Genomic DNA, 12811 nt, shown 5'->3' with positions numbered 1-12811 from the left:
GATCTTGTCCTAGGAGAGCAGATGAAGTAGAAAAAACCAGGAGTGCTTGCTGGGAGGAGAGCAGTAGCGTATGGTTTCTTATTTTGTTTTTGTTGTTGTTTAAATATAAATTTTTTATTAATACCTTGAGAATTTCATACATGCTTGCAATGTAGAGAATTTGTCTCTATATTTAGGAACTCCTGTCCCTAAAGCATGTTTTTTTAGGCCAAGTAGTAGACTGATGGGAATTTACCCTCATCCAGCAAATGATCATTAACCACAGCCATGGTATTTGGACTCTGACTATGAGTCTAGCCAAGCCTGTCACAGTGGGCAGGGCCTGTGAGTCTGGCCTTCACACAGCTCTTTTCAGACCTGGAGCTGCCCATCTGTGAAAAGCTGAGCAGCATACCTCAGGAAGCAACCAGCAGTCTTTGTGTCTCTGTCTACCAGTCTGTGATAGAAGGGCATGCTTGCTGTCAGGTACAGTGAAACCTGTGCTGTGTACATGGCTCTGAACCAGAAGAAGGTGATTTGCTTTGGGTTTCTTGTAAAGTTAGCACCAATTACATTTTTAGTTTTGGCTCATAAGCCTTTAAGAAGGACACTTTTATCTAATTTCCCCACAAACTCTCACACTCACTCTCTTTTACACACTCACTCTCACACACAGTCACTCTTTTACACACTCTTCTTTTATACATACATGCGCGCGGACACACACACAGAGTATCTCAAAGTAGGTTCTGGTGTGTATCTTACCGTCAAGATGGTGTGCTAGCTTGGGGCTGAAAGAGTGCTCGTTGTTCTTCCAGAGGTCCCAGTTTGTTTGTTTGGTTTTTTTGTTGTTGTTGTTTTGTTTTTTGTTTTTCGAGACAGGGTTTCTCTGTATTGTTTTTGGAGTCTGTCCTGGAACTCACTCAGTAGACCATGCTGGTCTCGAACTCACAGTGATCCGCCTGCCTCTGCCTCCCAAGTGTTGGGATTAAAGACGTGCACCGCCAACACCCAGCTCCAGAGGTTCCAGTTTGTTTGCCATCAACCTTATCAGGTGTCCCATGGTCTCCTGTGACCTCAGCCCCTTTTACACGACACTATAGAACAGCTCAGAAGGTACAGTGTAGGTCACTATAACTAAGGTTAGGCAATAGGTTGTTTTTCTCGGTCCTTCAGTGAGAAAGTGGTAGCCTCTTAGAGGAACAGAAAACATGGTGTTACCAAGTAGGACTAGTCTATTGCCCTAGTGCCCTCCTGTGCTCTCTCCTTGGCTTCTGAACTCATCTGGCTCTTCTGTCAGCAGCCAGGGTGTCCTTGCCATAGGGTGGCATTGTCCTGCAACTCCTCCCTCTCTGCCCCAACACAGTCTGCGTGTATGTAGCCCAGATATCCAGCCTTCCCTGCCACATCTGCAGGCCCTCCTCACCTCTGACTTCTGGTATTCCACCCTCCCTGAGGCCTTAACCTAAGCAAGCCTAGTCATCTCACTCTGCTTGCAGGGTTTTACTTTGTTGCTGTTTTGATCCTGCTTGCCTGTGTTGTGTTTGCTATTTGTTTTAGTCACTTGTTTGACATCTTCTTTCACTCAAAAACATTGAATTTGAGCACATATGTCATGCCTACTACCAGCCAAGCTACAGAGCTCAACAAAATGGGGCTTGTAAGTCAGCAGAAGAAAATAAATGAGCCTCAGTCTTGGGGGGAGCAAGCAGGGTGGTACCCACATTCCTGCCCTCACATCCCAGGAGAGTTGGCAGGGGGATGCATACAGTGCTACTCAAGATCATGCTGAGTTGAGTTGAATGAAGAGAGGAGACTCTGGACAAGGAGAAGAATAAAGGGACTATGAGGGGGGACCCTAGAAGAGACAGTTCCTCTGAAGGTAAGGTTGGCGTGCAAGGAGTAGTGTTGGAAGTGGTCCTCCTGGGCCTCCTGTAGCCTAAGCACCCAGCTTTGCCCAGCTCCTTAGAAGCAAGGACAAGTGAAGGGAGGTAGGTCTTTACCAGTGTTGCTTTTGAACTGTAAGGCTAATCAAAATAGGAAAGGTCTTCATTTGCCTTTGTTATTGGAGGAAGCCCGAGGGAACAAATACACCATTTTTACGTTGAGTCCCTCTGAGGCTGAAGCAGGAGGATTGCCACAGTTGAGTTGGTTAGATCATGTGAGGGTTCTTATTATAGCTACGTCCATGACTCTGGAGGTGTTAGGGAACCTTGCTTGCACTCCTGGGATATTATGAAACTTGGGTGTGGGTAGGAAAGCTACCCACAACATGACATGGGCCTCTGACTGCCAGGTGGGCCTTTTCTTGATCTTTCATATGGAGCAGGTTCTTGTTCCCAGCAAAGGCTAGAAAACAGCTCCTCCTGTACACTGTATAGTCCAGACAGAACATTCTGGGTTCTTGAGTGTTCATCCACCTACTTCAATACCCTACTTGGTCTACTTCTCACCTGGAAAGAAGCAGACCAGGCCTCCTAGAGGTGGCCCTGGGATTAGAAAGATCTTTGTTCACTAGTAAGCACATGTATTGAGGGGCTATTTGGTGCCAAGTGAGAGGCAGGGCTGTGGGTTTCCCGAAGGAGACTTACCTTCCTTTACAGCGACCTCTAGTAAGATCTGCACTAGCCTTGCCAGCTTGCAGAAGTAACCAGAGAGCACTAAGGAGACTCAGAAGTGACAGCGGTTAGTTAGAGAAGAGGAAGACACAGAGTCACGCGAAAGAGGAAGGAGATGCTGGAATTACCATGGCTTGCACAGGCGGTTGGTGACTGGGGCTGACTAAATGGTTCTGGAAAAAATAAGTGGTTATTGTGCTGAGGCAGGAGCAGGATTCCCATCTAGGGTATACTTGATCTACTTCTCTGTTTCTTTTCTCTCTTAAGTTTTGTTTTAAGATTTTCATCTAACCGTCCAAGTGATTGACAGGTGTTTCTGCTTTGAAAGAAGTCCCAGTTAGCCAGGCATGGTGGCACATACTTTTTATCCAGAGGCAGGTGGATCTCTGTGAATTTCAGGCTAGCCAAGACTACATAGCAAGACCTTGTCTCAACTCTCACCCCCACTCCTCAAAAGGGAAGAAAGAAATCCCAGCAGCCTGGGAAACTGCTTGTGTAGAAGTGCTTATTCCTTAGTGAAACGATGTGCAAACTTTTAGTGTCCTTGACACCGTTGTTACAACTGAGAATGAACAGCTGCTGAAGGGCAGAGTGAACTTAGCTACCTGTGCCACTGGAAGTTTATTTTTAGTGGTCTCCCATTTATGAGAACTACAACCCTTGTGATAATTGGAGTACAAGCGGAGATGACAGGAGGATACACTGTCAGGGGGTTGGAGTGTTTTGTAACTGACCATCTCCATTGCAGAGGAGCCTGAGTCATGATAGTCTGCTTCTTACTTAGTGGTTGACAGTTGGGGCTCAGCAACTTTTCTGCAAAGACTCAGAGTAAATACTTGAGGCTTGCATGTTTATACGACCCCTACCTTACCTGGGCGACTCTCCATCACCATGCAGAAGCCACCAGAGGCAATCTGTGGAGTGAACTTAAATATAACTGGGGCACAGGTGATAAACATGTAAATCCACTCAATGGAAGAGTGCCTGTTCTGTTTGACTCCTTGTGCCGTATTATTTATTTATTGGTTTGTGTTGTAGTTGAATAGAATTCAGGGTTTTAGAATTGGCTGGGCACAGGTCAGTTCCCAGTCTTTCTTGGTCTGCAGTTTCCTACTGTCTGTTGAGTGCTTCAGAAGGTGAGCTTACACCTTGTAATGCCGTTATGTTGTTGAGGCAGCACTGAACTGTCACACTCTGGAGAGCAAGCACAAAATTGCTCTGCTAGATGATGACCAAGAGCCATTGTGTCATTCTCCATGAGAAAGTTACTCTGTACATGTGACAACTTTTTTCCCAGCATGTGTACCTGCTGTAGGACAGTCACTCTAATTTGTTACTCTGATGTACACACTTAGCTACCCATCTGTCTTTAATCTGCACTACATTTGGAGCAGAGCTGGGCTGTGTGCATGACCGACCCAGGCAACATTTCACACTATCCTTAGCTGTCCCAGGCTATCGTGGCCATGCTCATAACAGAGCGGTTGAAAGCCCAGCACCTTTAGAAGATCACGGGGCCAGTGTCATTTCTGCCACTGCAAAGCGACTTACTCTCCAAAGGCTGAGCTATTACTTGCCTCCCCACCACCTGTGCTAAGTGTGGCTTTCCATGGTTTCTATAACTGGGAGTGCATTGAGCTGTTACAGTTTCTCACCAAGAACTCTGGTTGGTGCTGCAGCAAGCTAGCAGCTGAGGTAGCTCGCTGTGGATGGATAGGCATGCAACATTCGTTCTTAGTTAATTCTCTTTAAAAATAATTATTACTCTGGGCGTTGGTGGTGCATGCCTTTAATCCCAGCACTGGGGGGGGGGCAGAGGCAGGTAGATCTCTGTGAGTTCGGGGCTAACCTGGACTACAGAGCGAGTTCCAGGACATCCTCCAAAGCCACAGAGAAACCCTGTCTCAAAAAACCCCAAAATAATAATAATAATAATTTATTATTATTATTATTATTTAGCCAGGCATGGTAGTGTGTGCCTTTAATCCCAACACTCTGGAAGCAAAGGCAGGTGGATCTCTTTGAATCTGATAATAATCTAGTTTACAAAGCAAGTTTCAGGACAGCCAGGGATATTACATAGAGAAACCACGTCTCAACAGAATAATAAAAGTAGTGGGTTTCCTTATAGCATTTTCGTGCTTATACTTTGTATTTATACTTTGTTCTGTCTCATCCCCCAGTTCTTAGTTATTGCATCTCCAGACATCAGGGCTTTACCTCTTAGGGAGAAAGTTGCTTATCCATCACTTTTCCAATGGAAAGAATGCCTTGCCAAAAGAATGCTTGTACATGGCCAGGGAGCTATGCAGGATGTTCAACCTAAGCCCCTCCCCCAAACCCTCTAGCTCTGAAACCAACAATACTGGCAGGGGCAGTGCTTCACAGGTCTTGTAATAGGGACCTTTGAATACACTGTCCAACATCTCTGCTCTTTGTCCCATCACTCACAGAGAGCAGAACGCAGAGCCTCTTATCCTAAAAGCAAGGCATTTCCGTTTGGTGCTCTTCTGTTTTACAAGAGATTTTCCCTAGTATTTGCTGTCCCAGATTTAATTTAATGGACTATTTGCTCAGTGGTGCCCTTACGGCGAAGGAGACTTAGGCTAGTTCCACCTCCAGTTGCTGTCTGGTCTGGCTACCCTTGGGTAAAGCATTGCCCTGTCAGGTCTCTTCATTCTCACCTTCCATACAAGGATTCAGGGAAGGTGTTCTTGCTTTATAATGGGAGGGACAAGGAGGACAACCCTTAAGTGGAGAAGGTACTGAGGCAGCGTTTGTGCAAGATCTGCACATACACACCACGGTTCACTTGTGAAGTCTCCTATTGCTAAGGTGACACCATGTTTCTGCTCCCTTTCCTTTCAGATGCCAGTATGGACAGAATAGCTTATGATGCTTATCCCCACTCATCACTTCCGAGACATTGAGCGGAAACCGGAGTACCTCCAGCCAGAGAAGTGCGCCCCACCTCCCTTCCCTGGTCCTGCGGGAACCATGTGGTTTATTCGTGATGGCTGTGGCATCGCCTGTGCCATTGTCACCTGGTTTCTGGTCCTCTATGCGGAATTTGTAGTCCTCTTTGTCATGCTGATTCCATCCCGAGACTACGTGTACAGCATCATCAACGGAATTGTGTTCAACCTGCTGGCCTTCTTGGCCCTGGCCTCACACTGCCGGGCCATGCTGACGGACCCCGTGAGTATGTCTGGGCTTGTTTTGACCAGCCCACATTCTGTCCCTCTGGCCCTGTTGTGGCCATAACCCGCATGCTCCCCGTGGATCTTGGGAATGTGAAGAAAGGACAGCCAGGGCTGGGTGGAAAAGTGAGCTTCCCCTTGTTAGAGTTTTGGGGACTCTGGCCAGGGAAGGGGGCAATGCCTGTATTAAAGCATACGGGAGTAGGTTGAATGGCACTGTCTGCACACTGCTCTATTTATTTGTTGAGCCTGTTGTGTCAAGGGCCTAGCTAGGGAAACCCAGCCTGTTTGGAGGATGCAGTCAGATAACCTTAGAGACTGGGCCAGATGGTCGGAGCAAAAAGACTTCTAGGGGAAAGTAAAGAAAAAGAGAGGACAGAGTTAGATTGGCTTCATGTTACAGCCACACCCAGTTTCTGTAGCTGCATGAATTTAGCCTTCAATTAACTTGCACAAGATTCCTCTTTTTCTAGGTTGGGTAGGGTGGCACACACCTTTAGTCCCAGGGAAGAAGAGGAAGGTAGATGCTCATGAGTTCGAGGCCAGCCAGGCCTACATAATGAGACACCTATTGTCAGGGGAAGAAAGATTCCTCTTTTCCTGAAAAGCTGTCCAGGCCTGTTTGGCACTACAGCATACACCTCTGGGTATCTGTGGGTAAAACTTGTTCCATTTAGTGACTTAGATAAATATATCAAGTGAGACAAAGGCCCCTGAATGTTTTCTACACCCCATATCAAGCCCTCCTGACTTTTCATTGTGTGGTATGGGAAACAACCATACACCTAACTTGGTAAAACCCTCCGGTGGATTTACTGTTTGGGTATGTGGGTGGTAGCCATTCAGTTGAGAAAGAAGAGAAAGTTCTGCTGATGGCCACACACAGTTTCTGTGAGCCCCAGAAAAGCAAAGCACAGACCACAGGGCTGAGCCAGTCCCTTTCTGGCAGGTGCATTGCTGATCCCTCCCAAGGAAGGGCAGTTTGCTGGCTCAGCTACCTGTGTGGCTGGTCCAGATGGAACCGCCTAAAGCTTCGTATCCTAGGGTCTGCGGACTGGTGCTGATGTTACACAAGGGTATAAAGAAGTTAAAACAAACCAAGGGTTTATTCAGAAATTTGTGTGATTCCCTTGCTGTTGGAGACAATGGAGGAAGTTGCATTCTTCCTATCAGCTCATACATAGGTCAGTACCAGCTCTCCCATCAAGATGCCTCTGTTGAGAAGACAGGTGAGGACAACCCTGGCAGAGGGCGTGTAGCTTGCTGTGGACAAGCAGGCAAAGCTGCCAGTCCATCAGAGGTTGGTGGTGCGAGGCGGAGAGCAGAGGGCAGGGGGAGCGTCTGCGCAGAAAGACAGGTGGTGTCTCCTCTGGGCATCTGTTTGTTGGGATGGAAGACCTCAGGTGATACGGATTTACCTTTGGTGTCTGTGTGGTTATGAAAGAAGAAACATAGGGCAAGAACGAGTCTAGAACCTCCCCCATTTTTTTCTTTAGAGACAGGGCCTCACCATGTAGCTCTAGAACTCATGTGTAGACCAGGTTGGTCTTGAACTCACAGAGGTCTTCCTGCCTCTGCCTCCCAATTGCTGAGATTAAAGGTGTGTGCCACTAAGTCTGGCTGTAAGGATTTTTAACTAAAGAGTGACAAGAATATCACTGGACAAGGACGGCTGTAGCGATTATGTGCTTGGCCCTGCTGTGCAGTGATGGGCAGATGAACAGTTGTTTGACTGGGTGCCAGCCCTGCAAAAGATTGAGCAGCTGGTACAGCTGAGAGAATAAGGCAGACAGAATCCCTGCCCTCAGTAACCTCACATTCCTCTGAGGAATGAGGTGATGGCTGAAATTGCTAACTGCACTAATGACAGTAGAAGAGCCACAGGAGGGTATAGTGGGCACCCATTAGGCCACGAATATCCAAGAAGGCCTCCCCATGGTTATCAAAGCAGATGTGAATGGCATGAAGCTGCAGGCCAGGGCATGCAAAGATTTTCAGGCAGAAGCGAAAAGAGGATGAGACTAAAGCATGGTGATCAGGGAGAGTGAAAAGGGCCACAGAGGCAGGGTCCTGCGAGGCTGTGTAGGGCCCCCAGAACCTTGGTGAGGTACACGGCACTGTGCTTACGGTGAGGCTGGGGGGGGGGTGGAGAAGAGTGGGACTAGGAGCACTGCCGTGGTTTTGGCCGGACACAGACTCACTTGGATCACGGTAGAAGCAGAAAAGCTGTTGAATTTGAAGCTTATTTAAGCCAGATTCATTAAGTCTGACTACACAGTCAGAATTCCTTAAAGAGATTTTTAAAGGACTGCCCTCAGGGTTCCACTCTAATCAGTCTAGAGGCAGAGCTCTAGGTATTGACACACTTGAAAATGCCCCTGGGCCCCTTGAATTCAACCGGGCTGAAAAAAGCTGACAAATGGAGATTGATCACAAAGAAAGCCTTCAGCCTGGGCAGGAACGACTGTGGGTGCTAGTGTGACTTGTTACATGAGAAAGGCTGTTAAGGAATAGATTTAGGAGGCCAAAGCAAAGCTTCTCTGTGGCAAAACTGCCATATATTAGGTGCAAGCAGAGACATTGTGAGCGCATCAGGATAGAGGGTGGAAGACGGACTCGTGGTATAGAAGGCATAGAGGCTGAGGAGCTCGGTGTCACCAGGAAGCTCCTCCTGGCACTCACAAACCTGTGCTTCCCTCCTTACCGCACGAAGCCTCTCCAGGGACCTCCTCAGGCAGCCCTGCAGCAGAATTCTTTTCTGATGTTTACCTTGCCTTGTGGCCCAACTTCCAATCCTTGGTAGCAGTTTTAGGTTTCTTTCCTGTTGCTGTGATGAAGTGCCCTGACAAAAGCAGCCTGGGGAAGAATTTATTTTAGTCAAAGCTCAGGTTACAGCCCATCATAGCAGAGAAGTCAGTGCAGTAGGCTCTTGAAGCATCCATCCACAGTCAAAAGCATAGAGCATTAAATGAATGTGTGTGTGCTGCACAGAGCTTACTTTCTCCACTCTTTACACAGTTCAAGACCCAAACACAAGGAATGATGATGCTTGCTTTGGACTAGGTCTTCCCACATCAATGAATGTAATCCAGAGTTATCTCCCACTCCCCCAGACACGTTCAAAGGTCAACCAGATACTCCCAAATTGAGACTCTTCCAGGTGATTCTAGACCTTGGCACTTAAAGTTAATCATCATGGTAGACAAGAGCCACAGCCCTGAGCACAAGTAGCTCCCCATAGATGTAAATGAAGGATTTGTCTCATAACTACCATGCATGAGGCAAATATTTCAATGCATGTCCTGTGTACCAGCCCCATCATAGGATCTTTATGCCTCTACCTGAAGCACATGATGACTTATGAAAACCCTTATGTAAAACAATGAAATGGAGCGGTAGAATGGCGCCTGCAAGGTACCAACCACCCCAGCTCCTAGGAAACATAGCTGGAGTCCAGATGTCAGGTGAAACACAGATCAACTGGGGTCTTTTTGTTACTCAGCAGATAGAGTCTATCTGTAGCATGCAGTCATGGTGTGTTCTATGGAGTTTCCTAATGGAGAGGAGATGGTGTTTTATATCTTAGGAATTCATGTTGTCCATAACAGCTTACACCCTGATTTTATAAATACTATTTCCTTACATGTCATTTTGACTAGCACTGAGGGGTGGGGGGAAAGGGGTGGAGAAGGGGAGACAGGAGAAAGGGTATCATGGTCTCTCTCCCACTAGATAATTACTGTATCACTTCCAGTTGAACTTTTGCTCTCCAGATGTAACACTAGAGCAGTTCAGCCATGATGGGCTTCTGGACCATTCAGTGCTTTGTTGTTGACTCTAGCACAGCAGTAGTTGAGTCCAGCTAGGGGCAAGGGGAAGAGGGAAATTACTCCCAAGTATGTGAAAAGCAGAAATAGTACCATTTGAAATTGGGGAAGATAGGTGAGGGCTCCATAGCTCAGGGGTTAGAGCACTGGCCTTGTGAAACTGGGGAAGAGATAGGCCTTTCAGCAGAGAGAGAGGATAGCTGGGCCAGCAGGCACATGGACACTTCACTCAGCCTCTGGCTGGAAGTGTGGTGAGAACAGGCCGTGCTGGTGCTCAGTCTCACTGGGCTTACCCACTCTGAGGCTGTGTGGTGTCACCCATGGCACTTTCTGTGTTCTGGAAATCTGGAGCGATTCCTCATGAACTCATTCTGTGGTTATTTCCCTAGCTCCAGAGTGTGTCACTGGAACAGATACACTAAAGTTGGCAGAATTCCCTCATCGGTTCTCTAACCTATGGAGTGAGGGCTGTTATGGTTGGAAAGGCCAAATGGAAACGATTGGAGTTGCCTGTACCAGGGAAAATAGTGAACCCAAACCAAGGAATTGCAGAAGTTAGTACCACTGTCAAGGACATGAAAGATACAGGAGTGGTGGTTCCCAGCATGTTGTCCTTTACTCTTCTATTTGGATGCGCAGAAGATAGATTGTGGGAATGATAGTTGACTGTCACAAACTTAATCAGGTAGTGATTGTGACTGCAGCTGCTGCATGACATGTGATGTTCTTACTTGAGCTAATTAACGCGTCTCCTAGCTGTTGTGTGATACGCAGCTCTTGATCTAGCAATGCCTTCTTCTCAGCACCTGTTTAGAAGGACCACCAGAAGCAATTGACTATCAGTTGGCAAGACCAGCAGTATCCCTTTGCAGTCTTACCTCAAGGGTGTGTTAACTTTCCATCCCTATGTCATAACTTAGTTCAAAGGGAGCTTGATCATCTGGTTTTCCCTACAAAATATCACACTGGTACAAAGTATTGATGACACACTGATTGGGCCAAGTAAGCAAGAGGTAGCAACCACTTTGGACTTGTTGGTAACGAATATGTACATCAAAGGATAAGAAATAAATTCAACCAAAACTCAAGGGCCTTCTACATCAGTGAAATTTCTAGGAATCTAGTGGTGCGGAGCACATAAAGGTATTTCTTCTAGGGTGAAGGATAATGTATTGCACCTGATCCATCCTACCACCAAGAAAGAAGTGTGCCTATTTGATTCTGGAGACGGTCCATCCCTCACTTGGGTATGGCTCGGGAAGTAGCTAGCTTTGCATGGAGCCTGGAATATGAGGAAGCTCTTAAATGAACCCAGGCTGTTGTGCAAGCTGCCTGACCACTTGGGCCGTATAATCCAGCAGACCTATGGAATGTTTTTTGGGGGCCTTTGGGATTTTGGAGTGAGTCTATATCATCATCTGCAGACAACTATTCTCCCTTTGAGAGACAGCTCTTGGCCTATTTGGGCCTTAGTGGAAACTGAATGTTTGACAGTGGCTGTGGTAATTTCAAAGAAAATAGCCCCAAAAGGGAGTGGCACTATTAGAAGATGTGGCTTTGTTGGAGTGTCTTTATGACCTTGTTGGAAGAAGTGTGTCACTGTGGAGGCTTTGAAGTTTCATATATGCTCAAGATACCTCCCAGTGTCTAAGACCACTTCCTGTTGCCTGCAAGATGTAGGACTCTCAGCTACTTCTCCGGCACCACATCTGCCTGTGTGTCTCTGTGTCCCACCATGATGATAATGGACTGAATCTCTGAACTGTAAGGGAGCCACTCTAATTAAAATTTCCTTTATAAGAGTTGCTGTGGTCACGGTGTCTCTTCACAGCAATAGAAACCCTGACTAAGTCAGTGGGCTACCAGGTTATCATGCAACGTGAGCTGCCTATCCTGAGCTGGGTATCCCCTCAACCACCAAGTCATAAACTAGGACTGCACAGCAGCAATCCGTTATCAAGTGGAAGTGGTATATATGTGATTGGGCCCAAGCAGGCCCTGGAGCACAAGCGAGTATCATGAAGACGATGCCCTTATGCCTATGATTTGTGGAGGAGGCACTCTTGAAGACAGCCTTTACTCGGCAACTCCTATCTTGGAGTCCGTCCTTCCTACCTCCCCACCACCTTGATTTCTCCACCACTTCCTTTCCACCTCCAGATACATTCTGGTTCTGCATTCTAGGACAGTGTCTTTCCAGAAGACACTGAAAACCGAGGCACAGTCCCCGCTGTCAGGAAGTTCAAAGCCACACATTGCAAAGTTGCAACAATTGCATGACTCCTTGTGGTTGGTTCATTTTTGCCTCTCCTTTCCTTGTGTAACAGCCCTGGCTGTCCTGGAACTTGCTTTGTAGACCAAACTGGCCTCAGACTCACAAAGATCCACCTGCCTCTGCCTCCCAAGTGCTGGGATTAAAGGTGTGCACCACCACCACCCAAGAGGGCCTAATCATTTATTAACCTCATAAATTATTTGAAATCTGAGAACTGAGGAAAGGTGTAATATAAATCTGCTCATTTTGACCACACTACTAAGGAAGAGAATTAATCTGCCTGTCTGCTGGTGTCCCCCTTCAAGTCCCACCCTGTGAACACTGCTATAAACCAACCTCTGTGACTGCCTCAGACCACTGTAGTCTCCACTGTCAAGTCATCCACGGCTCTTCACACCTGCCCCTGAACAATTTACCAAACAAGAAGAAAGCCCTCCTTGCTCCAGAGAGGGGAAAGGGATACTGTCTGTGGGTCACCTACCTCCAACCTTTGTATAAAGATAGTGGCCACCCTTTTCCTTGGGTGCTGGTTGTGAGAGGGACATTTCTGCCCAGACCAACAGATATACATATGTTAGCAACAGTAACTCTCATTCCTCTTGCTGCACGTGGACAGCAATGCCAAGCAGGTCCTTGATGTCATCTCAAAGGATCAACGATACATATTTTTTCTTTTCAGATGTGTTTATTATTTTCAATTGTGTGTATGTGTGTCTAAGTGGGCATGTACACATTTGTGCCAGTGCCTGTGGAGGCTAGAGGTATTGGGTTCCCCCCGGAACTAGAGTTAATAGATAGTGTGAGCCACCTCATGTGGGTGTTGAACTCAGGCCCTCTGCAAGAGCAGTAAATATTTTTAACCACTGAGTCATTTTTTCAGCCCTATTTCTTTTTTTCTTTTTTGCAATAGGG

The 12811-nt window shown here is 46.9% G+C and overlaps 1 protein-coding gene across 5 annotated transcripts in view; it reads left to right on the top strand.

The window, feature by feature from the left end:
- Positions 1 to 12811, top strand: part of Zdhhc3 (zinc finger DHHC-type palmitoyltransferase 3) — a 50290-nt gene that overhangs the window by 12597 nt on the left and 24882 nt on the right. For 4 of the 5 annotated variants that reach the window (XM_013122216.3, XM_005082291.4, XM_040740091.1 and 1 more), the window contains exon 2: positions 5466 to 5795. In XM_013122216.3, the coding sequence (XP_012977670.1) occupies positions 5490 to 5795 (306 nt within the window). In that variant the 5' untranslated portion in view covers positions 5466 to 5489. Of the gene's footprint in view, positions 1 to 5465; positions 5800 to 12811 lie in introns of those variants that run through there. The other variant, XM_040740092.1, reaches the window with a different exon arrangement.

This window comes from Mesocricetus auratus, unplaced genomic scaffold (assembly GCF_017639785.1).
Source record: "Mesocricetus auratus isolate SY011 unplaced genomic scaffold, BCM_Maur_2.0 Super-Scaffold_100691, whole genome shotgun sequence".
Classification (NCBI taxonomy): Eukaryota; Metazoa; Chordata; class Mammalia; order Rodentia; family Cricetidae; genus Mesocricetus; species Mesocricetus auratus.
The sequence above is the reverse complement of the archived record's forward strand: the minus strand, read 5'-3'. Positions and strand labels throughout refer to the sequence as shown.